General features: G+C 46.7%; 1 protein-coding gene across 5 annotated transcripts in view; it reads right to left on the bottom strand.

Moving 5' to 3' along the window:
- Positions 1–17,441: 17,441 nt before the first annotated feature.
- Positions 17,442–27,996, bottom strand: part of ZC3H13 (zinc finger CCCH-type containing 13) — an 86,169-nt gene continuing 75,614 nt past the window's right edge. For all 5 annotated transcript variants that reach the window (XM_044287135.1, XM_044287138.1, XM_044287137.1 and 2 more), the window contains 2 exons: positions 20,167–20,330; positions 17,442–18,293 (listed from right to left, as the gene is read on the bottom strand). In XM_044287135.1, the coding sequence (XP_044143070.1) occupies positions 18,132–18,293; positions 20,167–20,330 (326 nt within the window). In that variant the 3' untranslated portion in view covers positions 17,442–18,131. The remainder of the gene's footprint in view (positions 18,294–20,166; positions 20,331–27,996) is intronic.

The following is a 27,996-nucleotide window of genomic DNA, read 5'->3' as shown; positions in this document are numbered from 1 at the left end:
GTATTCTCATGCAAGCTTGCAAAAGCATCATCTTTTGACAACACAACAACACACAACATCAAAATCCATCTGCTTTCTGCTGTACTCTGTTATTTGGCTACAGAATAAAGCAACTTACACGGTTAAACTCGGTGTTGGTGAGTTCAAGCTATCTGATAAGGATTGTCCGCAGTGATTATATCTGCTCAAACAGGCAAGGCATAGAGGTCTCACTAGGGATAAATCGCTATTACAACAATCCGAGAAGAATCCGGTTTCCGTTATGCAGGAGATAACAGAATCCATAACGGAATTCAGCCACAAACCTAACCTGAAAACTTCAAGTTTGCTCATCCCTAGTCACCAGCACTGTGATCAAGGAACCACCTGGACTACTGAGCTACAGACCATGGGCCTCCAGCCTTTGACCAGAGCACCAGCCTCGAGAGAGAGAGAAAGAAAGAGAGGGACAACTAGCTCAGGCCTATCCTTAACATCACACCCTTCCTCTGCCAGGGAGGAGTCTGGAGAAGCCAGTCCTATGCCTTGCCCATATTGTTTTGCATCTGAATTCCTCCCGTAAAGAAGCACACTGATTGTTGATTAGTCCTGCACATCAGCTTGGAGGAATTTTAGCCCATTCCTCCATACAAAACAGCTTCAATTCTTATGTTGGTGGCTTTCTTCCCATGCCCTGCTAGCTTCAGGTCCTTCCACAACATTTTTATTGGATTAAAGAGGACCTTTCACCTGGAAAAACATTGTGAACTAAGTATCATGACATATACAGCGGCGCCCAGGGATCTCACTGCACTTACTATTATCCCTGGGCGCCGCTCCGTTTTTCTATTATGTCCTCCAGTATGTTTCGGGGACTTGGTTATAGTAGGAGGAGACTGCCCTTGTTCTGCTGGGCGTCTCCTCCTCCTAGGCTGTAGCGCTGGCCAATCGCAGTGCAGAGCTCACAGCCTGGGAGGTAAAAAACCTCCCAGGCTGTGAGCTCTGCGCTGCGATTGGCCAGCTATACAGCCTAGGAGAAGGAGACGCCCAGGAGAACAAGGGCAGACTCCGCCTACTATAACCAAGTCCCCTAAGTCTCCGCCTACTATAACCTACTAAGCGAAGATACCGGAGGACATAACGGGAGAACGGAGCGGCGCCCAGGGATAATAGTAAGTGCAGTGAGATCCCTGGGCGCCGCTGTATATGTCATGATACTTAGTTCACAATGTTTTCCCAGGTGAAAGGTCCTCTTTAAGGTCAGGACTTTGACTTGGCCATTCCATAACTTTAACTTGAATCTTCTTTAACGATTTTGTGGTAGAATTACTTTTGTGCTTAGGGTCATTGTATTGCTGCCTGACCCTTGTTCTCTTGAGATTCAGCTCACAGACATTTCCTGGTATTTTCCTTTATTTTTGGCTGGTATAATTCAGAATTCATTGTTTCAACAATGATGGCAAACCCTCCTGGTCCAGATGCAGCAAAACTGGACCAAATCATGATCCTATCACAACCGTGTTTCTGGAAAGGGTTGAGGATTTTTATGCTAGGATATTGAGTATTCCTTTAGCCAAACATAACGCTACTTCAAAAAGTTATATTCTGCTCTCATCTGTCCACAAAACTTTGTTCAAATGGCCTTTTGGGTTGTCCAGGTGATTTTTGGTGAACAGCCGACAGCAGCAATGTTCTTTTTGGAGAGCAGCGGCTTTGTCCTTGCATTCCTGCCCTGCACACCATTGTTGTTCGGTGTCCTCCTAATGGTGGACTAATAAACATTAACATTACCTAATTAGAGAAAGGCCTTTAGTTGCTTATAGGTTACCTTGGGTTCCTTTGTGCTTTTCACATGATCCTTGTAGATCGGCCACTGCTGGAGCGTAATAATGATCTTAAATTTAATCCATTTGTACACAATCTGTCTGAATGTGGATTAGTGGAGTCCAAACTCTTTAGAGATGGTTTTGAAACCCTTTCTACCTGAGGATCAACAACTCTTCTTCTGAAATCACCTTTGTTCATGCCATGATACACTTCCACAAACATGTTTTGTGAAGATCATACTTTAATAGATCCCTGTTTTTAAACTCCTTCCTGACATACAGGACACATGTAAGAGGCATGCTGGGTATTTAACCACCTGACTGTTTTGCCCAAGTCCAGATAGGGCAGTGGGAAAAATACTTAGCTGGGCTCCAGCAAAATTGGAGGGGGAGGTAGCAGCTAGAAACATGGCATTCCAGGCTTTCATACAAGACCAAAAGGACAGCTAAAGTCCAAGCAACAGAGGTGAAATCACTGTTAGAAATTGAGTCGTGAATAATCCCGGGTAAAACCTGCTTTTACTTTCACTTTCAGCTGCATTCACAGCATCACAAATTCTATCAGGGCTGTCATTCTGGTATTGTCTGAAAGCTTTCAAACAATACAAAGCCTATATCTCTAGCTGGTACCAAACCAGATATATGAACAGTTAAAGCAGCTGACCCCTTCCCTTCAGTGTAGAGGAGAATGATGGAACAGCTACAGAGCTGGCAGTCTGAAGGAGGAGAGAAAAAAAAAATTGTAAAAATATATAGAAATGTGACATTATCATCATTGTAGTGACCCAGATGATAAATTATATTATTTTTACCACACCGTGAACTCCTTAAAAAATTCCACAATATAATGTAAACATTGCAGGTTTTTTAATCTTTCCCCATAAAAATAAAATAAAAGTAATTTAATACACTATAAATACCCCAAAATGGTTCCTAAAAATCTACAACTTAAGGCTACTTTCACACTTGCATTCGGGGTTCTGCTTGTGAGTTCCGTTTGAAGGCTCTCACAATCGACCCCGAACAGATCCATACAGCCCCAATGCATTCTGAGTGGATGCGGATCCGCTCAGAATGCATCAGTATGGCTCTGTTTGGCCTCCATTTCGCTCAGCAGGCGGACACCCGAACACAGCTTGCAGCGTTTTCGTGTACGCCTGGCCGTGCGGAGCCAAAAGGATCCGTCCAGACTTACAATGCAAGTCAATGGGGATGGATCCGTTTGACGTTGACACAATATGGTGCAATTGCAAACAGATCCGTCCCCCATTGACTTTGAATGAAAAGTCAGGAGTCCCTATTAATATACCATCGGATGGGAGTTTTCTCTAATCCGATGGTATATTTTAACTTGAAGTGTCCCCATCACCATGAGAACGCCTCTATGTTAGAATATACCATCGGATTTGAGTTGGATCTGAAAACTCATATCCGACAGTATATTCTAACACAGAGGCATTCCCATAGTGACGGGGACGCTTCAAGTTAGAATATACTGAGAACTGTGTACATGACTGCCCCCTGCTGCCTGGCAGCACCCGATCACTTACAGGGGGGCTGTGATCCACACAATTAACCCCTAAGGTGCCGCAACTGAGGGGTTAATTGTGCAGATCTCAGCCCCCTGATCGGGTGCTGCCAGGCAGCAGGGGCCAGACCCCCCTCCCTCCCCAGTATTAAATTCATTGGTGGCCAGTGCGGCCCCCCCCCCTGCCCAGTATTAAATTCATTGGTGGCCAGTGCGGCCCCCCCCTCCCTCCCTCCCCAGTATTACATTCATTGGTGGCCAGTGCGGCCCCCCCTGCCCTCCCCAATATCATTGGTGGCAGCAGAGAGTTCCGAATTTTAGAAGCATTATACTTACCTGCGCTGTCTGTGGCCAGCCGGTCGCTCCTCCTACTGGTAAGTGACAGGTCTGTGCTATAAGCAATGCGCCGCCAAGACCTTTCACTTACCAGTAAGAGGAGCGCCCGGCCGGTCACAGACAGCGCAGGTAAGTATAATGCTTCTAAAATTGCTAAGTAACCATGGCAGCCAGGACTGCAGTAGCGTTCTGGCTGTCATGGTAACCGATCGGAGCCCCAGCGATTAAACTGGGACACTGATCAGAACTCTCCGCTGCCACCAATGATGGGGGGGGGGGTGATTTTAATTAGGGGGGGCCGCACTGGCCACCAATGAATTTAATACTGGGGGGGGAGGGCCGCACTGGCCACCAATGAATTTAATACTGGGGAGGGAGGAGGGCAGCACTGGCCACCAATGAATTTAATAGTGGGGAGGGAGGGGGGGCCGCACTGGACACCAATGAATTTAAAACTGGAGGGGGAGGGGGCAGCACCTGATCTCTTACAGGGGGCTATGCTGCGCACAATTAACCCCTCAGGTGCGGCATATAGAATATACTGTCGGATCTGAGTTTTCACAATGTGAAAACTTAGATCTGAAAAAGCTGTCTAATGCAGACGGATCCGTCCTGAACGGATGCAAGCGTTTGCATTATAGGAGCGGATCAGTCTGTTCAGATACCAGACGGATCCGCTCCGAACGCAAGTGTGAAGTAGCCTTAGGCCTCATGCACACGGCCGTTGTTTTGGTCCGCATCCGAGCCACAGTTTTGGCGGTTAGGATACGGACCCGTTCACTTCAATGGGGCCGCAAAAGATGCACTCCATGTGCTGTCCGCAGCCGTGGCTCTGTTCCGTGGGCGGCCAAAAAAATATAACCTGTCCTATTGTCCGCGTTTTGCGGACAAGAATAGGCAGTTATATTAATGGCTGTCCGTGCCGTTCCGCAAATTGCGGAACGCACACGGACGCAATGCGTGATTGGCGGACCGCAAAACGCACAACGGTTGTGTGCATGTAGCCTATTCCTGCAAAATAAATAAAAAAATATTTTGAAGAAAAAAAATTAAAAAGTTATGACTTGCTAGAACACAAAAGGGGAAATATTATTGGTTCCGAAGGCTAAAATATCATTAGGTCACTAAGGGGTTAAAAAATGCATTTGTGTCCCCCGAGTTGCGCGCCAACAAGATTCACAGCAGACACACATTAAAAATCTACAATAAAAAAAGTGACTTGCTGTTTTACACCCAGAAGCATTGTTCGTGATCATGGCATGCTCCCAGGGCCCGAACGGGTCCCTCATGCAGAGATTGAGGGAGCCTTTCAGTTGGTATGACCTTCTGAATGCTCTGAGGCCTCCCACATCAAACTTCCTATGAAGCCCTGCATAATGGAAAAAATATATATAATTTTGCCAATTTGCCATTTTTTTTGTCGCTTCACCTCCCCCCAATTTTTTTTTTAAAATCTTAGTGATCAAAAAGGATTACACACATAACTAAAACTACAAATCACCTCGCTCAATGTTATATATTTTTTTGTATTAAAACAAAAGAAAGACTACGCCCTTAGGTGCGGTCGGATCGCACAGGCAGTAGGCGGTACTGCACCTGCGCAAGATTTCAACCGGACTAACTGAAGATTTCAGGTGCGCGGCTTGAATAAGTTAGCCGACGTAGCAGAAGGGGCGGCGCCGTTAAACTAGGCTGTGGGACGATACTACATAGCGAGGCGGCGTGCTTGGGCTCTAAATAAAGGCGGTCTAGGCAATGCAGGGGGGGGGGGCAATACTGGGCTCAGAGGGTGAAGAATAACGCCCCTCTGGGCACCTTCAGGGTACATTTTCATAATACAAAGCATGAATATTAGAAAGAAAACCACTGCAGGAGATAAGGTATTTTATTAAACATGGCAATGGTGAGAGCTTAATATGGTCAAACCAGGTGACCGATTCCCTTTAACCCCTTAGGGATCAGAACCTTCTGCCTGCTCAAATCATTGAGAAGGCACCTAGGCTAAATGCGCAGGGGGGTCCCATGATTGCCCCCTGGATCTCACAGGCCCCGGAAGCTGTATGAGTAATACACACAGTATTACTCATATAGCCAATGCATTCCAATACAGAAGTATTGGAATGCCTTGTAAAGGAATATACCCACAAAAGTTCAAGTCCCAAAGTGGAACAAAAAAAGAAAGTTATTAATTAAAAGTTTTAAGTAAAAATAAAACAAAAACGTAATTTTCCCCAAATAAAGTAAAAAAAAAAAAGGGTGAAAAATAGGGGAAAAAAGATATATCTATCTATCCATCCACACACACACACACACACATATATATTGGGTATCGCCGCGTCCGTATCGACCAGCTCTATAAACATGTCACATGACCTAACCCCTCAGATAAACACCGTAAAAAATAAAAACTGTACTAAATAAACCATTTTTGTCACCTTACATTACAAAAAGTACAACAGCAAGCGATCAAAAAGGCGTTTGCCCACCAAAATAGTACCAGTCACCTCATTCTGCAAAAAATTAGCTCCTACCTGAGACAATCGCCCAAAAAATAAAAAATAAATATGGCTCAGAATATGGAGACACTAAAACATGATTTTTTTAGTTTGAAAAAAGCTGTTAGTGTAAAACCTACATAAATAAAAAAGTATACATATTTGGTATCACCGCGTTCGTATCGACCGGCTCTATAAAAATATCACATGTCCTAACCCCTCAGATGAACACCATAAAAATGTTTAAATAAAAACCGTGCTAAATAAACAATTTTTTGTCACCTTACATCACAAAAAGTGTAATAGCAAGCTATCAAAAAAAAAAAAATCACACACACCCCAAAATAGTACCAATAAAACAGTCATCTCATCCCGCAAAAATTATACCCTACCCAAGGTAATCGCCCCAAAACAGAAAAAATTATAGCTCTCAGACTATGGAAACACTAAAACATGATTTTTTTTGCTTCAAAAATGAAATCATTGTGTAAAACTTACAGAAAAAATTAATAAATACATATTCGGTATCGCCGCATCCGTGACAACCTGGTCTATAAAAATATCACATGATCTAACCTGTCAGATGAATGTTGTAAATAAAAAATAAAAATGGTGACAAAAACAGCTATTTCTTGTTTATCTTGCCTCACAAAAAGTGTAATATAGAGCAACCAAAAATCATATGTACCCTAAACTAGTACCAACAATACTGATACTCTATCCCATAGTTTCTAAAATGGGGCCACTTTTTTGGAGTTTCTACTCTAGGGGTGCATCAGGGGGGCTTCAAATGGGACATGGTGTAAAGAAAAGAAAAAAAAAAAACAAAAAAAAAACAGTCCAGCAAAATCTACCTTCCAAAAACCGTATAGCATTCCTTTCCTTCTGCGCCCTTCCGTGTGCCCGTACAGCAGTTTACAACCACATATGGGGTGTTTCTGTAAACTACAAAATCAGGGCCATAAATATTGAGTTTGGTTTGGCTGTTAACCCTTGCTTTGTAACTGGAAAAAAAAAATTAAATGGAAAATCTGCCAAAAGTGAGATTTTGAAATTGGCTATTTTCCATTAATTCTTGTGGAACACCTAAAGGGTTAACAACGTTTGTAAAATCAGTTTTGAATACCTTGAGGGGTGTAGTTTCTTAGATGGGGTCAATTTTATAGAGATTCTCCTCTAGGGGTGCATCAGGGGGCTTCAAATGGGACATGGTGTCAAAAAAAAAAAACAGTCCAGCAAAACCTGCCTTCCAAAAACCGTATGGCATTCCTTTCCTTCTGCGCCCTGCCGTGTGCCCGTACAGCAGTTTACAACCACATATGGGGTGTTTCTGTAAACTACTAAATCAGGGCCATAAATATTGAGTTTGGTTTGGCTGTTAACCCTTGCTTTGTAACTGGAAAAAAAAATTAAATGGAAAATCTGCCAAAAAAGTGAAATTTTGAAATTGTATCTCTATTTTCCATTAATTCTTGTGGAACACCTGAAGCGTTAAAGTCTGTAAAATCAGTTTTGAATACCTTGAGGGGTGTAGTTTATAGAATGGGGTCATTTTTGGGTGGTTTCTATTATGTAAGCCTCGCACAGTGACTTCAGACCTGAACTAGTCCCTAAAAAACGAGATTTTTGTATAACTTACCAGTAAAATCTCTTTCTCGCTCTTTCCTTGGGGGACACAGAAGACCTTGGGTATAGCTCATCTCCCTAGGAGGCGTGACACTAAGTGAAAACTGTTAAGCCCCTCCTCCACAGCTATACCCTCAGCCTGGAGAGAGAGGCTGCCAGTTGCGTGTCCAAGTAGTGAAAAAAGGCAAAGTCCAAAAATGGAACCAACAAGCCAACTACCCAACGGGTAAAACAAACTCGGAAACCGTGTAGAGAAAAACAAAGAATGGGTGGGTGCTGTGTCCCCCAAGGAAAGAGCGAGAAAGAGATTTTACTGGTAAGTTATACAAAAATCTCGTTTTCTCGCCCAGTTTCCTTGGGGGACACAGAAGACCTTGGGACGTTCAAAAGCAGTCCAAAAAGGGGAGGGACCACAGCACCAAGGCGAAGCACCCTAAGGCACCAAGAAACCGCCGCCTGCAGACCAGGCAGCCCAAGGCAGCATCTGCCGAAGCCAGAGTATGCACCCTGTAGAACTCCGCAAGGAAGACCAGTGACCGCCTTGCACAAACGCATGGCCGAAGCCAAATGCCTCCGGCCTAGGAGGCACCGACCGCTCCAGTGAAACAACGGTGACACCAAAAGCAGAACCCTGCCCATGGTGTGGTAACCACAGCAATAGCCACTGTGAGAAAGCGGAGGAAAGCCACCCTGGAGGCCGCCAACCCTTTGCGCGGACCTCCTGGAAACCCAAGAGACCGAACGTCGACAAGAGTCGGAGATCTCCAAGTAAAAACCGCAAGGCCCAAACAACGTCCAAACCGGTGAAGTGTCCGTTCCCGGGGGTGGGAAGGGGAGGGCGAATGCCTCGTTAAAATGAAAGACAAACACCACCTTCAGAAGGAAGGAAGAGACGGGATGGAGAACAGCCCTGTCCTGAGGAAAGACAGAAGGCACGAAACAAGAAGGGCCGCCACTCAGGCACCCGTCAGAGACACAACGGCTACGGAAACACAACCGTACAGGACAGAAGGAGTAGAGAGAACTTCTGTAACGGCTCCAAGGGAAAGATTGGAGTGCCAAGAGCCCAGTATGTAATTCCCAGGGCGGAACCCGAGGGCAGTACAAGGGAACCCCAAAGCCGCTGCACGGAAGAGGGTCTTGACAGGCCCAGAAGGCCGGGGAACGCTGAAAGGGGAAGGACAGTGCTGACACTTGACACTTCAAGCAACAGAGTCCCAGTCCCAGATCTAGGTCGGACTGGAGAAAGACAGAACCATGGAGAGAGAAAGGCAGAGTGGGGGAACGCCCAGCTGCCCACAGAACCCCCGGTAAAAACCCTAAGTCCTACAACAGATCCTGGACGAAACACGGCCAGGAGCGAACACTAGCGAGCCCGCTAGAGTCGCCTGGGCAAGCGGGTGAAAACCCAATGTGATCAGGCGCAGACCAGTAATACGGGCAGAACTGTCGGCAAAACTGGTCCCGCCGGCCCCCGAGCAACGTTGTCCCGTATCCACCCGGAGTGGGGGGAGCAGAAGGACAGACGGAAGGAACCGAAGGGTCCGCCCAGCAACCGCCAGGACAAGACAGGCCAAAGTCCATGTCGATGTAGCCACCACAGGAAGACGTCCTACAGTCCCGGTGTGGGAGATCTAAGGGCAATCTTGACCGAATGGAAGTCCTCCCAAGTTACCGAGAAGGTAAGACCATAGCAGGACCATTGCCCAGAATGGAAAATAAAGGGAGGACAGAACGCGGTAGACCCGGTAAATAGGCACACAGCTAGAACAAGGGAGACCGTACGAGGCCAAAAGGAACACCGGAACCATCCACATGAACAACCATGCTCTCCCCAGAGGGGAGGGCAGTGAAAGAACAGCCTCTGAAGCGTGGCCGGGACAGAAGCCACATCGGAGTGATCGGTACCGAGCCGAAGCCAAACAGAGTCGGCGATTAAAGGCAGTCGAGACAGAGGCCGGCATAACACCCTCCAACCGAAAGGAGGAGTGGGCAACAGGGAAGCCATAGGACAGCTAAAAGGCAGAACCCCGCTACACTGAGGCGCCCGGTACACTGCCACGCCGAAGACGAATACCCCGAAGAACCCAAGGTGGAAGTCCTCCGGACCTGGGTAAGCGAGCACCCAAGAGAAGTTGGGTGACCATGAGGAGAAAAGCGGCCCCAACCCGGTAGCGGACCAGCCTGAAGCGCAGAGGGCGCCAAAAGAAAAGACTCATACCGCACGACACCCGAAGAGGAGGAAACAGTAGTAGGCGAGGGAACAGCAGTCCCGCCAGAGCCAACGCAGAAGTCGAGTGGCACTGCAAACGGCACTCTCGACCCAGTGACCGCTTGCGCCGGGAAGCAAGTGCGCGGGAGAACGAATGGGTACGTATCTAAGAACCACAAACACTCCCCAGGTGGAAAGGCCAACGGACATGGAGGATGCCGACACAACGGGACCACAATATACAGGCCAAACCAGAGAACGAGCACCACCCAGCTCGGTGCAGTAGAGAGCAAGTAGAGCCCATCTACTTATATCTAAAGTATACACCTTTGAATACAATGGCATTCTTTTAATGCTGGTATGACAACACCCAGGGGTTATACAGGTGGACAGAATGATCTCCTTAGAGAAGAGTGCAAGGCCCGTGACAAGCACCTTATCCCAAAAGAAAAAAGTATGTCGCAGAAGGAAGTGAGGCATACGCAAGCAAGCAGTGAGAAGGCCAACCCACCTATGGGAGGAGAAGGCATACACGGCCCAAACAACGGACAGAGCGCACCAGAAATTCCGCTCACTGCAAAAAAATTGTCACCCAGTGAAAGGGATCAGCCACAGAGTCCAACAGTATCCAGAAGGAGACCATGCACATGGCCGCACAGTACCCAGCAGGAACGCAGGAGGTCCGCCCAGTGAAAGGGGGACATGCACGGGGTTATCCTAGCATTAAGCGATTGCGCAATAACCCACCCAACACCGAATACTGTGGGAGTGCAACTACTCCGCAATGAAGGGGAACATGCAAGAGTCCCGCACAGCATATCAAGGACAGCCATGGGTCTCGTGAGGGTGCAAATTTCCACCCATGGAATGAGGAGGGCTGTTTATGGCCCGCAACACATCCGGTGAAAGTGCAGTATTCCGCCCAGAAAGGGGTGGGGCCATGTACACGGCCGTCATTGCATCCAGTGAAAATGCAAGCACCCCTCCAAGGATGCGGGTCATGCACATGGCCAGCAACGCACTGGCGAGAAAACAACCACAGTCAGTGGCGTTGAAAGAGAACAACCACAGTCAGAGGGTATGTGCGCATGCCGCCTGAGGAAAGGATACATGCCCACTGCTGGCAGCGAATCCAGTCAGTGCAGCACACCGCCCCTGGAAAGGGGGTCATGCACATGGCCGGCAGCGGATCCAGTGAGAGCGCAGCATACCACCCAAGGAAGGGGGTCGTGCACATGGCCGACAGCGAAACCAGTGAGAGCGCAGCATTCCGCCTATGGACGGAGGTTATGCGTATAGCCGGCAGCGAATCCAGAAAGTGCAGCATTCCGCCTATGGACGGAGGTCATGCATATGGCCAGCAGCGAATCCAGCGAGAGTGCAGCGTTCTGCCTATGGACGGAGGTCATGCATATGGCCGGCAGCGAATCCAGAGAGAGAGTGCAGCAGCCCTCCATGGGACGGAGGTCTGCAGCACTCCACCCATGGAAGGAGGTCATGCATATGGCCGTAGCGAATCCAGCGAGAGTGCAGCGTTCTGCCTATGGACGGAGGCCATGCATATGGCTGGCAGCGAATCCAGAGAGAGAGGGCAGCAGTCCTCCATTGGACGGAGGTCATGCGTATGGCCAGCAGCGAATCCAGAGAGAGTGCCGCATCCCACTTATGGAAGGAGGTCATGCATATGGCCGTAGCGAACCCAGCGAGAGTGCAGCGTTCCGCCTACTGAAGGAGGTCATGCATATGGCCGTAGCGAATCCAGCGAGAGTGCAGCATTCCGCCTATGGAAGGGGGTCGTGCACATGGCCAGCACCGTCTGCGGTAAAAGAGCAGTATTCCGCCTACAGAAGGGGGTCATGCACAAGGCCAGCCCGCAGCCAGGGAGAGTGCAGTATGCCGCCTAGAATGGGGGGTCATGCACATGGCCAGCACCGTGACTGGAGAGGGCGACTAATTCTGCCTATAGAAAAGGCGGCCTGCACCTGGCCAGCGCCGTATCCCAGGAGAGCGCAAGGGTCCGCCTAGAAGGGGAACATGTACCTGGCCAGTGCCACGGAGCGCAACATGCCGCCTATGGAATAGGGGCAGGCATACGGCCAGCGCTCTAAGGTCAGGCTGCAGCATCCTGCGCAGCCAACAAAAAAGATACAGATATGTCTTATATATATATATATATATATATATATATATATATATATATACACACACATACAGTTTAGTTTTATATTATTTCTGTATTTATATTTTTTATTAAATTTTTATTTTTTATTTATTATTCTAAAACACAGCCTCTTTGAGGTAGGAAGGGGCCACCATATAAGGGCACAGCCTGCGCCGACGTCATCGTCTATGCTAGGTGGATTAGACAGGCCATTTCCTTAGGGTCTCCTCCAGATGGGAGCCGTCGGCATCCAAGAGGTTAACAGGGATCCGACCTGAGGGCGGTACAGCGATCTCCTGGGGGCGGGGGAACCTCCGGCGGGAAGAATTCGCGCCTGGAGAGTGCCCGCCCCCTCCAATCGAGGCCGGAACTGTGCGGCCTAGTAGGCCGCGAAGCCGGGGCCTAAATTTTTGCGGTGCCCGGAGGTACCGGCCGGGACCTGGAGGGAGCGGAGCGTGCATAATACCGGCCGCGGGAGCCCACCCCGCGGGCCGGAACAGTCAGGGGGCCCGGGAAGGAGCCGGAATCCTGGGACAGAATCCCTCTGCGGCGCCCAGCCGACCGGAAAGACAGCCTCTCAGAGCACCAGCGGTCGGCCAGGGTATGCTGGAACACCGCACCAGTCATTCCGGCCGCGGGTGCCCACCCCGCGGACCGGAAACAAGGGCCCTACGCTGCAGCCGTCAGGAGAGGGCCTCTGGCCCTGAGCAGCGCACCGGTAAGGCGATAGGGGGGCGGGGGACCCTGTGACCGGGTGCCCGTAAAGGATAGAGGCAGCTCCCTGGGCGGCATGATAGGGACGCCAGCATAACCCCTCAGTGGGCACCTATTGTGGAGGGGAGGAGAGGGAGCTAATAAAACAAGCTAGGATGGGGCCAGCCTAGGACCAGCAGGGACCAGTATGGGGGTCAGTCACGCAGGAGACCTGGGTGGGGGGAGGGGGTCGTAGGGCTGGAGAAGCCACTCTCTCACCACAGCCGTCTTCACCCTCGGTCCGTTCCAGCAGGGTCGCCCCTTCAGCTACTGGCACCGTAGTGGCAGGACGCTGGAAGAGGGACTTGGCGTGCAGGCGACCCTTGCGCTGGCGGGATGCAGGGGAGCTGGGCTGCCCTGGTCCACCTTGCCTTCTGTGGGGGAGGCAGCAGTGCGGATGACCGGCACTGGCGCAGCTCGACCCCGGGAGAAACAGAGAGGTCTAGTGCGTCTCTGTTGTCCCGTAATGTCTGGAACAAAAAGAAAAGAAAAAAGTAAAAATCAAAATTTAAACAAGGAGAAAACAGCCCTGCAGAGCAGGGAGTGTCTTGCCTCCTTGGACACTAAGCAAAAACTGGCAGCCTCTCTCTCCAGGCTGAGGGTATAGCTGTGGAGGAGGGGCTTAACAGTTTTCACTTAGTGTCACGCCTCCTAGGGAGATGAGCTATACCCAAGGTCTTCTGTGTCCCCCAAGGAAACTGGGCGAGAAATTGGGTTTTTGAAAATTTCTGAAAAATTTCAAGATTTGCGTCTAAACTTCTAAGCCTTGTAACATCCCCAAAAAATTAAATATAATTCCCAAAATGATCCAAACATGCAGTAGACATATGGGGAATGTAAAGTAATAACTATTTTGAGGTATTACTATGTATTATAGAAGTAGAGAAATTGAAACTTGGAAATTTGCAATTTTTTTTACAACGTTTTGGTAATTTTTTTATTTTTTTTATAAATAAAAAAAATTTTAACTTCATTTTACCAGTCTCATGAAGTACAATATGTGACGAAAAAACAATCTCAGAATGGCCTGGATAAGTCAAAGCGTTTTAAAGTTATCACCACTTAAAGTGACATGTCAGATTTACATAAAATGGCCAAGTCCTTAAGGTGAAATAGGGCTGAGTCCTTAAGGGGTTAAAGGGATTTTGGGGAGTACTATATTGATGACATATCCGATCGGTTGCAGGTCCAACCCCAGCACACCCACCAATCAGCTATTTGAAGAAACCGCACTCTGGTGAGCACTGCAACCTCCTCACAGATAACCAAGAACGGCAGCCGTGTTTGGTATTGCAGACCAGGGTCACTTCACTTGAATGCGACTGCACTGCAAACAGGCCATGTGACCAATTAAGGCAACGTCAATGGCCAAGGAAGAGGCCATGGCACTCACCGATAAGATATTTATGACCTATTTGGAGGATAGCCCATCGATCTTGAACTCCCGGAAAACCTCCAAAAGAAAAGAGCATTTGCTTTAAGATGCAACATGTGCCAAAATTCTGCCACAAGGTAAGCCAACCAATAGCGTAAACTTCAATGAGTTAAGATGTCTAAAGATGTAGATTTATTAACCAGCATGACTCACTGTTCACTTTTTATGAAGTATAATAAATGGAAACCTCAAAATTCATAAAAAATTATAAAAGCAAAAATACAAAGAATTTGCCATATTGCAAAGATTTAATGTGAAATAAAGCTGGTCTCCCTAATTTCCTGCATGTAAATTGGTGTTTCTACACCAGGAAATCCACTCATTGTTGCTCCTTCGGAAGTTTCTGAAAGGTTCTACTGAATCATTACCGGTTCTTCTGACATCAGAGATGGATGGGTGGTTTTCCCAGTATGGATTTCACTTTCAATGCTGGTAATTACTTTCAGATTTCTGTAGAATTAGCAGCGCCATTTATGCTACATTGCCAACGAATATTTGATAGGACATCTTCTTGCCATGACCACAATGCAATATTTGAAACACATATATTAGTTGCATACAGATTTCTTTCTTACCCACCCTTGAATGGAGAGTGATTATAGCACTACGGTATGCTACATTAAAGCATAAATGTTCAGGCCCTGTTCATTCCTTTCTTTATGAACCCGATGTACATGCTAAATATGCCCATAGGCTTCAAATGCCCAATGCAGGCCAAGAGCATCATGTTGGCACCTATCCGGCCAGTACATATCGTACAAAGAAAAATATTAAAACAGATATGAAATAGTGCAGCATACATCTTTCCGCACATGTACGTTTAGAAGATGCCAAATATTCAATACAGTTTTCAAACCAGCACCTGGATCTGAATACTTTTGCAATTAAAGTTTTAAAAAAAATGTAGTAAAGTCACTTGAGTTATTCAATGAAATCTATCTGTACAGCGCCACCTGCTGTTTGCTTATTTCTAATTTCTCTGCCCTACTCACTGAGGACAGCGAAATTAGGTCAACTGCAGCAGAAAGAACACACCCCTGAGCCAGGACACACAATATAAGCTGACAGCTTGAAATAAACCTAGCAGAACAATTGGAGCAATAAATGGGGCGATCTCTGGTTCCATATGAGGTACAGGCCTGGCCCTAGCTTTGTTAGAAAAAGGTTGTCATGTACAATATGATGACTGCTTGTATTTTTTATTTTTTTTTACACTAATCATGGTAGAACCTCTTAGTTGATGGGGGGCATAGGTCACTGTATGGCAACCATCACTTGCCTTCATTAAATGCATTCATCAAGAGCTCATTTTTAACTCACTTTTTTTCTCCCCCAAAAGGTATATGTAGCCTTTAATGTGACCTTCCATTAACTTTTTAATGCATATGTCCAACTGTTCAATGTTTCAGTACTTTTTGCACAACTTTGTTCTCTAACAAGGAGCTTAACGGCAAAATTCACAACAGGTGTTTGATCCATGAATCGCCCAATAAATTTCCTGGTTCCATTAGAATTGGTATTTAAACAGTCCTCCTCATCATGCTGTTCACATTTTGACATCATGAGACCAACACCTAACACATGATCAACAGTACCTCGCCATTGCAAGACTTCAAGCAGGATGTTCTCAGAAATAAGTGGCCATTGAGCTTAAGAGTGTCACAGAGTGTCATTAGGTTGCAACAGAGATACTGGAAGAGTCACAGAAAGGCATAGAAGTGGATTTCCTTTGGCCACATCCCACACTGATGACCGCTTCATTGTGAACAATGCAGACCCTGCAGGACCAGATGATGAATGCCACACAACTCCAGGCACATTTGAGGGAGGTGAGAGGCACATCAGACCATTTGAAACCATTAGCGTCATCGTCTTGCATGGGCCAGAGAGTATCTACGCTGGACAAGGGGCCAGTGGGCCTCATTGGTGTTCACTGAAGAAAGTTGATTCATACTGAGCAGAAATGATGGCCGTCAACTATGTTGGAGACCTCAAGGAGAGCGCTATGCCTCAGCCACTGTTGTCACCAGACAAGACTCTGGTGGTGGTGTTAGTGTGGGCAGGTGTGTCTAGTCAATATAGAACTGCCCTACACTTTGTACCATTCACAATGACAAGCCCATACTACTTGAATAACATCATTAATTCAGTCATTGTGCCTCTACATGAACAACACAGGCCTCATCGAATTCGCATCATTAGGGAACAGCTGCTGGATACTGGGGAACCTCAAATGGAGTGGCCTGCATATTCTCCAGACCTGAATCCCGTTGAAAATCTATGGGATCAGCTGAGTCACCATGTAGAGGCTCATAACTCTGTAACCCAAAACCTCAATGACCCAAGGGCAACCCTTCAACAAGAGTGGAATGCCATGTCTCAGCAGACAATAAGTCAACTTGTGAACAGCCTGAGACGCCGTTGTGAAGCTCTGATTGATGATCAAGGCCACATGACAAGTTGAGACTGACATTTTTGTGGAAGTATTACCACCACTGTTGTTGGCTTTGGTTTAAATAAATAGTTTGAGATGAGGAAATTACCATTGCACGATTCTACTTAAATGCCCTACTTTCATTATATAATATCACTGTAGCGTGAGATTTTTACATTTTCTATAAATTTCCCCCGAGGAGGGATAAAAGAAGCTGGAGCCCTAGTGAAGAGCTCTGAATCCAGATACTGCTCCCTGTACACAGTATTCTATCCTCTTGCCACCTGGTCATTGGACAGAAACATGGCTTTCATCTGCCAATGAACTTCCTAGTGTGGCATTCTGAATCCAGCCTTGATGACTGACTAGTGTGGCAAAGGAGAGGAGAGAGCTGTATAGGTGAAATATCATACTGTCAGCAAATACAGGGGGACACATTGCAGCATTCCATTAGTTAAACCTGCAATTGAAGGCTCAAAATGAAAATTATACAGAACCTTAGCTACAGCATTTACACAAAATATAGACATCCAACAGAACTTCTGTTCTGTGAAGAGACTATTGAGGTGAAGTTACAATTGGTAAGTCTTTGACTTGCTTTTACTCTGAACAGCATACACTATAAAGACTGTGAAGAGATGAGTGCACAGGACACCTTTTTAAACATCTCTAAAGATGAAGACTACAGTATATTTGTCTTGTACAAAAAAGGTGAATGACCCATTCTATAGAGGCATCGATAATTATCGTATTATGTAGAGAATCCCTCAAAAGGCTGCACTCTGGCAGAACAGCAGCAGAGAATGGCAATGTGACCATTATATTTTGAAGTCCTGGTTCTCACGCATGGTGCAAGCGCTCACTGCTCATTTTTTGCCCCTAGAGTGGCCACACAACTATACATGTGGAGTTCCAGGGAAAATTAAAGCTCCATAAGGTCAGTGACCAAAAATAAAAAACTGTTTATACCAATTTACATAAAGCCTGAATGTGAAAGAATATCATTTTTTCCAGTGCAACACCAGTCGTACTATTTTACATCATGGATATGTAAAATGTTACAAAGGCAAAAACGCATACAGGACTGGGATCTACACAGGCAGCTGGAGAAAAAAGGTGCTCAACCATATGTACAGTTTACACAAGGACCTAAAAGTAGATGGAATATACAAAATATGCAATCATCTACAAGTAACTGGTGTCAACATTTTGTATTAAAAAAAAAAATCCATCATAAAACATGTATACTTTTACTATACATAAAACAGCCAAAGTTCAAGAAATGAAAAAAAATATATAAGTATACAGTTCCTTGCAACAATTTTATAGTCGATTAGAATCAGTCTTTATGAAACAAAAACTTCAGGCTGCTTATTCACGGCAGAAAGTTTGCAGTCCTCAGTCTTATCCTGACTTAAGCCAGCCCTTCTTCTGAAAAGACGCAAGCTCAGCCTTAGAAGTTCACTGTCAACCAAAGGAGGATTTGAATACGTCTGTTTCACAGTGCCCTAGAAGAAATAAGTCAGTTTTAACCAAAAGCATTCAAAAGAATCCACATCTCATTTTAACCCTCTCTACAATATTGACAAATATTAGCATAGATGGTTTGTGATAATCTACCATGATTTATGGAAACTTCAAAAAGTTTCTGAAGTTTTGATTGGAGGCAGTCTGGGTACTGAAAGATAGCAAGGTGGGCAGAAGTGCTCAAGTGAGTCAGAAGACCCTAAACCCTCACCAATAAAAAGAATGATGATTGGTACTCCTTTAGGCCTCTTTCACACTACCGTTTTGCGGTCCGTTTTTTGCGTTCCGTATACGGAACCATTCATTTCAATGGTTCCGCAAAAAAACTGAATGTGTTCCGTATGCATTCCGTTTCCGTATTTCCGTTTTTCCGTTCCGTTGAAAAGATAGAACATGTCCTATATTTGGCCGCAAATCACGGTCCGTGGCTCCATTCAAGTCAATGGGTCCGCAAAAAAAACGGAACACATACGGAAATGCATCCGTATGTCTTCCGTATCCGTTCCGTTTTTTGCGGAACCATCAATTGAAAATGTTATGCCCAGCCCAATTTTTTCTATGTAATTACTGTATACTGTATATGCCATACGGAAAAACGGAACGGAACAACGGAACGGAAACGGAACCACAACGGAAGCAAAAAACGGAACAACGGATCCGTGAAAAACGGAACGCAAAACACTGAATTCAAAATACTGTAGTGTGAAAGAGGCCTTAAGTTGTAAAATGCAGCAAGCCTGGAGCTGCCACTAGAAGGCACTCACTGCAAACATATTTAACTCTTAGGATACCAGAGGTTGTTTTCGTTTTCATTTATTTGTTCCCCATCTTCCTTGAGCCAAAACCTTTTTATTTTTGTTTCACATAGCTATGTGAGGGCTAAATAGTAAAAAAAATACATTTCTATTTAGAGAAAAAAAATAATTGAACAATTACTTTAAAAGTTATATCTACTGAGCTGTGTGGGGCTCATTTTTTTGTGGGACAATCTGTAGTTTTTATTGATACCATTTTGGAGTGTATGACTTTTTGATCACATTTCATTAACTTTTTGGTTAAGAGAAGCAATGAAAAAATGGCAAATTTTCGTTACATCATTCATCGAATTGGAAAAATATTTGTTTATTTTAATAGTATGTGGTGATACCCATGATGTTTATAATTTTAGTTATGTATTTGTTTTTATTATAAGGAAAGGGGGGGGGGGTGATTTAAATGTCAATTTTTAATATATTTTTAAACCGTTATTTTTTTACTTTTTTGTTATGATGTCTAAGCTCATAGTTGAGCCTACAAAATCCAATTGTTTTTTATTCTGAACATTCATGGATTTTTTATTTCCATTTAAAATGTCAGAATTGCTCATTTGTGTTGGGTTGGCCTGCCATCTTCTGGGCAAAATAAGAATTGCATCTTAAATGCACTAGGCCTCTTCACGAGATCCAGCATATTTAAATCAATTACCTGCATCCTCATTGGCCACAGTGCGAGCTTTCAGGTTTTTTACCCTTTAGATGCCGTGATCTCCCTTGATCATGGCATCTAAAGGCTTTAATTACTGCAAGAGTTTATTGCCGGTCATGGTAATTAGCCACGGGTCTCTGCTGTTTGAAACAGCGGGGACCCGCCAGTCATGGACATCTGCTGCACATGCGAGCAGGGCACAATGTTTGCCCATTGCGCCAGCGGCGCTGGTAGCGAAGGGGTTAAACTCCTGTTGAAATCAAAAGGAGCGATATACATTTTATAGGTGGCAAACTTCCCCTAGTGGTAGTTGCAGGCAGATCTTTTCAAGTTGAATTGGCAACCAAAATGCACCAAGGATTTCAGCTACTGAGACGACAATTCATTTACCTTCTCATTTTGTACAAGCTGCTTCCGAATTTGCAGGTCCCGTCTAGAACACAGAGCTTTACAACATGGTCCAAGATTACTTAGTAAGCCGGCTCGCTGTTGCCTCCTTAAAAGTGCAGACATATTCAGTGCTCCCTGATCATGTTCAAATAGGTTTTCAGCTTCTAAAGAACACAGATTGGTTAAATTGGTTAAAACACTAACCAAAAGGAAAGAACATCAACAATTCATAACTTTCCAATACAGTGAGAATTGGCTTTCTGCAGCCATTATGAACACTAGACATGGATTTGGCCCACTATTAACGTTACTACAGTAGATTATCTGTAATCCTTCTTAGGCTACTTTCACACTCGCGTTTTGGCTTTCCGTTTGTGAAATCAGGTCAGGGCTCTCACAAACTGTCCAAAACTGATATGTTTTGCCCTAATGCATTCTGAATGAAAAGGATCCGATCAGAATGCATCAGTTTGCCTCCGATCAGTCACCATTCCGCTCTGGAGGACACCAAAACACTGCCTGCAGCATTTTGCTGTCCACTTGACGAAACTGAGCCAAAACGGATCCGTCCTGTCACACAATGTAAGTCAATGGGGACTGATCAGTTTTCTCTGACACAATCTAGCAAAATAGAAAACGGATCCTACAGATAATACAAACTGATTCGGGGTGTGAGCTCTGCATTGCGATTGGACAGCGCTACAGCCAGGGAGAAGGAAGGCCCAGGGAAAAACAGGGCAGACTCCTCCAAGTATAACCAAGTCAGCGAAAATACCGGGGGACATAGCGGGAGAATGGAGCGGCGCCCCGGAATAGTAAGTGCAGCGAGATCCCGGGGCGCTGCTCTACACAGCCTGATGGTCATCTTACAATGTTTGGACCGATGAAAGGTCCTCTTTAAATATAGATAGACCGAGAACATTAAAAATAATCAATTCTTTAAAAATATGTTTAAATAATAAAAATCTGATTTAAACAGGTTATACAGACACAAAAAGATGCAGACATGTGTACTGTCCACATCCGTACGTCCGTTCCTTGGCCCTGCAAAAAAGATAGAACATGTCCTATTCTTGGCCACAATTACAGACAAGAATAGGCATTTCTATCATAGGGCTGGAAAACACCACTGACAAGGTGATCTCGCTCATCTCTTCTGCTACAGGTCGGCCAATGCCCAGGCTTCCTCTTCCGTCATCTCAGATGGTCACACCACTTCTCAGACTGATGCATTCTGTGGACCTGTTAGTCCAAGACACTTTCTGTTGCCCTCAAATTAGCCAGAACTGCTCATGTAAGCAGTGCTGGGCAACCAAGAGCATGGTTGGATAAGAAGGAAGTGTCTTGGACTACCAACTTACTGTGCGTATCAGGTAATCTGAGTGGTACGGCCATCTTGAACGACAGAAGTGGAGGCCCAGACCTGGCAGACTTGCAGCTGAAAAGAAGGTCACTGTGTAAGAGTTCTGTTTGTTCCCAAGTCACTTAATTATTTTTCTTGAACTAAAGAGTTGCATTAAAGAAGCTGCGATATGTATGTTGTCTAAACAACAGCAGGCCATCAAAGTATTCTATAAATGGGAAACCGAATGGTAGCTGCACAGAAAACTACAAAAGAGTAGAAAAGCAGTTACCAGAAAAAGAGGCCAGTAAGATAAATTTGCCAGACTTCTAAAAACAGGCATAATGTCCATAAAATGAAGTTACCTCTGTGCTAAAAGCTTTATAAAACCATTCTGTTCACTATTTGATGCAAATAAAAACATGTAAAAGGTTTGCTGTAAAATGAGGCCACAATGTAAAATTTCAAAATATTTCCTAAACATTAACTCCTGTAACCCAGCTCCCAGCATGATACACAGTAGCGCCTCTTTTCTCTGCTAGATTTATACGTATAGGGGCTAGAATAGCACAAAGAAAGCACACCATAGGGTAGTATGTTCCAGTTAAGCAAGACGGGTTGATAGAACTATAAAATGGAGGCTCACCTTAAAGAGTTGTGCTATCAATAGGCACAACTCTACTGTAGGTTTATTGAACTCGTGTGTCCACTTGTCAACTTATGCTGCCGTAGTATCCACAAATTCTGGAGAAGATGCCAAGTCTTCCCCAAAAACAATGTAGTAGGGATATATCAGGATAAGAATGTGGCGCAAAAACACCGTCCAGGACACTCACATGAAGAATAATGTTCTTCTTTATTTTTTACTTTTTGTCAATAAAAACGCGTTTCAGGGGTGCTCAAGACCCCTTCATCAGGTTAAAAAGACTCAATGTTTAGTGTTAAACAAGTATTTATAGTCAAACAAACCACAACAAATGAGCATCAGGGGACAGCCCAGGGGGAGGGGTGTTACCACAGGTGCTCTCCAATTTGCATATACCTTATTTTGTCATGGGTCACATGGTCCGTCACCATAGCACTCAAATCGGCAGAGTACTGACTTCGATCCCACCCGTGTCCGTGTATGCACCATGTGATCGCAAGTGCAGCGGTCACGCGGTGCGTATCCATGGAGTTGGAACGCTGACTAGCGCACTGTGTAAGACAGGCTGGGTTTTGCAGCATGTGACTTTTGTATCAGGTGACCAACACGTCATGCGGTCACTAGATGGTTAGGTTGCCTAGCAATATAGGATAACAAAACAGGACAAAACTGGTGCTATGTTCCAAACAAATCAAATTCTTCTCATGAATAGCATTGGGGGACACAGCACCATGGGACGTCCAAAAGCAGTCCACGAGGGAGGGAAGAAAACAGAAATGCAAGTCACCTAACACACAGCTGCTTGCAGAACCTTGCGACCCAAGCTGGCATCGGAAGAGGCCAAGGAATGGATCTGTTAGAACTTTTAAAAAAGTATGAAGCAAAGCCCAGGTGGCAGCCTTGCAGACCTGGGAAGCAGAAGCCTGATGTCGAACTACCCAAGAGGCCCGACTGCCTAGTGGAGTGAGCGGTCAACCGAAAGGGGGGAATCCGACCCTTTGCAACATAGGCCTCCTTGACAGCCGACCGAATCCAAGGGGAGACTGTGGCTTTGGAAGCTTGCAGACCCTTATGAGGTCAGTCAGGAACAACAAAGAGTGAGTCGGAGCGCCTGAAAGACTCCGTTAGCCGAAGATACAGGCAGAGCGCCCGAACGACATCCAGACGATGAAGGGATCTCTCCCTGGGATAAGCGGGATTAGGACAGAAAGAAGGACAATCTCCTCATTAATATGGAATGAGGACACCACCTTGGGGAGAAAAGAGGGAACCGGACAAAGGACCATTTTGTCCTGGTGGAACACAAGGTAGGGAGACTTGCAAGAAAGCGCAGCAAGCTGAGAGACCCTGCGGATAGAGGTAATCGCCACAAGGAAGGCGACCTTAAATGAAATGAAGGAAAGAATGACATCCTTTAGTGGCTCGAAAGGAGAAGACTGAAGAGAGTCAAAGACAAGGTTCAAGTTCCATGGCTTCACGGGGGGACTAAAGAGGGGAGCATGGTGAGCGACCCCCTGGAGAAAAGCCAGAGACCCAACGGACAGGGCCGAAATCTGACCCCTAAGAGAGGCCAGTCGAAGACCCTTATCAAAACCGTCCTGGAGAAAAGACAGGATCCTAGGCACAGAAAAACAGAGAGGGTGAAACTGGCCAGATTCACACCAGGAAAAATACGCCCGCCAGGTACAGTGATAAATCCTAGCCGATTGGCGTCTGCGGGTGTGAAGCATAGTCTGAATGACAGACTCCGAGAGACTGCGGGACCTCAGGACCGCGGCCTCAACAGCCACGCCGTTAAACGCAGTTGCGGTAAATTCGGGTGGAATAGCGGACCTTGGGAAAGGAGGTCGGGACGCAGGGGAAGCTGCCTCGGGACGTCGGCCAGCAGAAACACGAGGTCTGCGTACCACGTTCTGTGGGGCCAATCCGGAGCCACTAGGATCGCTGGGACCAGAGCCTCCTTGAGACGTTTGAGTACCCGGGGAAGAAGCGGAAAGGGGAGGTAAAGGAGGCTGAACTGAGACCAAGGAAAAATCAAGAGCGTCCACCACCAGAGCCTGAAGCTCCCGGCACCTGCCGACATAAGCCAGAACCTTGTGGTTCAGACGAGAAGCGAACAGGTCCACGTCTGGGGTTCCCCACCGTTGATACAGGCACAGAAACCCCTCCAGATGGAGGTACCACTCTCTCAGGTCGAAACTGTGGCGACTGAGAAAGTCCGCTGCCCAATTGTCGACCCCGGGGTATGAAGACTGCGGAAAGAGCGGGAACATGAGCTTCCACCCACCGCAGGGTCAGCAAGGCTTCCCTGAGGACAGTCCGACTTCTGGTGCCCCCCTGGTGATTCAAGTAAGCCACTGCTGTGGAATTGTCCGACTGGATCCGGATCGGGAGACCGTCTAGCAGGTCAGTCCAGCGGCAGAGAGCAAGGAAAATGGCCCTGAGTTCCAGGACATTGATCGACAGGGAAGACTCTTCCGCTGACCGCTGTCCCTAGGTAGTGGGGGACCCGAAGACAGCCCGTCAGGCTGGTGTCGGTGGTGATCACCTGCCAACTTGGCAGAAGGAAAGACCTGCCAAGGTCCGTGCGAGGTAGGAGCCACCAATGCAAGTCACGGCGGACCTCTGGGGGAAGGGGGATCAGGCGATCGAGACCAGACGGAGACTTGTCCCACCTGGAAAGTAGGGACCTCTGAAAAAGTCTGGTGTGCAATTGGGCATAGGAAATTGCCTCAAAAGGAGGCCACCATGAGGCCCAGAACTCACATGCACGTCCTGATGGGAAGAAGGGACGGGTTGCAGAGGCGAGCCACCCCCGAATGGAGAGACGTCACCTTGACCTGGGAAAGGAAGACTCGCCCGAGGAGAGTGTCAAAGATCATACCCAGGAAGGTCTTCCCAGAGGAAGATTCACCAGCCACCCGAACTGGTACATAACCGAAAGAGTAATGTGGAGGCTTGACAGGTTGTCTGCGCGGGAAGGGGCCTTCACCAGAAGGTTGTCCAAGTAGGGAATCACTGCAACTCCCCTGGTACGCAGAAGAGCGATGAGGGGAGCCAATACCTTGGTGAAGACCCTCGGGGCAGAAGGGCAGGGCCACAAACTGAAAATGCAGAGAACCCACCACAAAGTGAAGGAATCGCTGGTGGGAAGAGGCGACGGGGACATAGAGATAGGCATCCTGAATGTCTATGGACGACAGGAACTCGCCCTATTCCAGGGAGGCGATCACCGACCGGAGTGACTCCATGCGAAAATGGCAAACGCGGACAAACCGGTTAACTGCCTCGAGATCGAGGATGGGGTGGAGCGAACCGTCTTTCTTGGGATCTGTGAAAAGGTTCAAGTAAAACCCCTGGAACAGTTCCGAGCTCGGAAAAGGGACGATGACCCCTAGAGAATGAATGGCCTGGAAAAAAATAAATAAAAATTGGCCGCCCTCGGAGGACTGGGGTGGAGACGATTGGAAAAAACAACCGGAAGGGAGATCGGAAAATTCTATTTTGTAACCGGAGGAAATTACCTCCAGAACCCAAGCGTCGTCCACGTCGTCAGGCAGAGGTTGTCTTTGCGGGCTGTGGCTTAGAAGGCTTCGGTCTAGCGTGCCAGGAGGGCTTGGCCTTAGAGGGCCTAGGAGACTTTTTGTCTGAGCGGGATGAGGAGTCCCGAAAAGAATGAAAGTGCCGCGACCTCGAAGCCAGCGATGTCGATTTTGGGGGAGAAGAGAACTTTTACCCCCCGTGGCCTCGGAAAGAGGTTCCTCAAAGCGCTTCCCAAAGAGTCTACTGCCTACAAAAGGTAGAGAAATGAGAGCCTACTTGGAAGCTGCATCTGCCGCCCAGGTACGAAGCCAGACCTTGCTAGAGCGGCGTGCCGATTCCATGGAAGCATCACAGAGGTACAGAGAGCCCTGAAGAATATGAGAGGCGAGGACAGGAAGCTCATCTTGAGCAGAGTCCTGGGGCAAAGACAGGATGAGTGGTTTGGTCCAGACAACGCAGGCCTTAGCCATCCAAGACGCGGCAAATGCTGGACGGACAGCGGACCCTGCAGCAACAAAAACAGATTTGGCTAAAGAGTCAATCCTCTTGTCAGAAGAAAGGGTGGTCACCTTGGCCAGGTGCGCCACCTGGGGATCAACCTGAGGTGGTTCAGACCATAGGTTGACTGACTCCTCTGCAAAGGGAAAGGGCGTCAGACACCTTGGAGAGTTGAAGTCGTCTATCCGGGTGACGCCACTTCTTAGCCAGAAGTGCGTCGAGGTCCACATGGTTAGGAAAAACCAAGGCAGGGCGTCTGGAACGGCAGAATGACACGGTTTTCTGGGCTACGGAGGAGGGACCCTCCTGCATCCGGAGCGCGTCCCTGACTGCATTTACGAGATCATGCATGGCCGCAGAAATAGATGTGCTCTGCTCAGATGTGGCATCTGAGTCAGAGGTGTCCCCAGGAGCGGCAGAAGGACACTTTACCGGACTCAGACTTATTAGAGAAGGCTCCTCCCACAGTCCTCCCCTGGAGGGTGTGACTACAAGAAGCCCGGGAAACGGGGAGGGGGCGGGACTATCACAGCCGAGTAGGCTGGAAAAAAGCCGGGGCCTCGATTTGTGAGCAACGCCTGGGAATCGCGCCGAAGACGCCGCTGGCCGGAAACTAGAGGAAGGTGGTGGACGGGAACGTTTTTCAAGTGGCTCCACATGAGCCCAAACAATGTACTTAAGTCTGATCACAGATTCTATGACAAAATAAGGTATATGCAAATTGGAGAGCACCTGTGGTAACACCCCTCCCCCTGGGCTGTCCCCTGATGCTCATTTGTGGTAGTTTATGTTTGACTATAAATACTTGTAATAAGTGTAACACTAAACATTGAGTCTTTTTAGCCTGATGAAGGGGGCTTAAGCACCTCTGAAACGCATTGTTTTATTGACAGAAAAGAAAAATTAAATAAAGAAGAACCGCCTTATTCTTCATGCGAGTGTCCTGGCCGGTGTTTTTGCGCTAGATCGTTATCCTAATATATCCCTTTTTGCTCTGCTAATCTGTGTTCTATCCTTATGCTTATACATGTGTACTCCCAGTTTAGCCCATGAATGGGAGCCATCTTCTGTAACATGGGTGGATGCCTCCTGCACTGTTGCTTCCTAATTCGACCACAACAGTTACATAAGTTTGTTAGGAGTCTACAATCTCTCTGGCTCACAGATGCAGACAAAGGAATGGAGGGGTACATCATACAGAAAAATAAACCACAATCATGTCACATTACATGTTTCTGCCCAGTAAGGCCTGATGCAGATTACTATTTGTTTTGCGGTCCGCAAATCATGTATACAGTAAATCCGGATGCTCTCAGGTGTTGCTTTGGCATTTTTACCGGACCCACTTTCACTCCTGAACTGTATGGATGCAGAAAGAAAACGTGGATCACGGACCCACTGAGAACACTAGGTCTGCATATAAAATGTGGACAGAACATGGACCACATCAGTATTTTGCGGGCAACTAAACTGATACGGTTATGTTAAGGCCCAAGTCACATGCCTTTAAAGGGGTCCTCTGGGAAACAAAAAAAAAATGATGTCAATATAGAGAAATACAAATGCTTTTTAACTAAATGTAGATGTTTGTTTTGCCTAGGGACCAAATTAAAATGTCCACTGACCATACAGAAGGTTGTTACTGAAGGCATCTAAGATGGGTTGTATATAGATGTTTAGGGAGGCAAATCTGAGAATATTGGGCTGTTCTACAATCGGCTACTTATGCTGCATTCGCGGTCAGTGACTACAAAATCCAGTCAGACTATCACTACACAATGAGCATGCTCAGGTTTGGTAC

Source organism: Bufo gargarizans, chromosome 3 (genome assembly GCF_014858855.1).
Source record: "Bufo gargarizans isolate SCDJY-AF-19 chromosome 3, ASM1485885v1, whole genome shotgun sequence".
NCBI lineage: Eukaryota > Metazoa > Chordata > Amphibia > Anura > Bufonidae > Bufo > Bufo gargarizans.
This window is presented reverse-complemented; position numbering and strand designations above follow the sequence as displayed.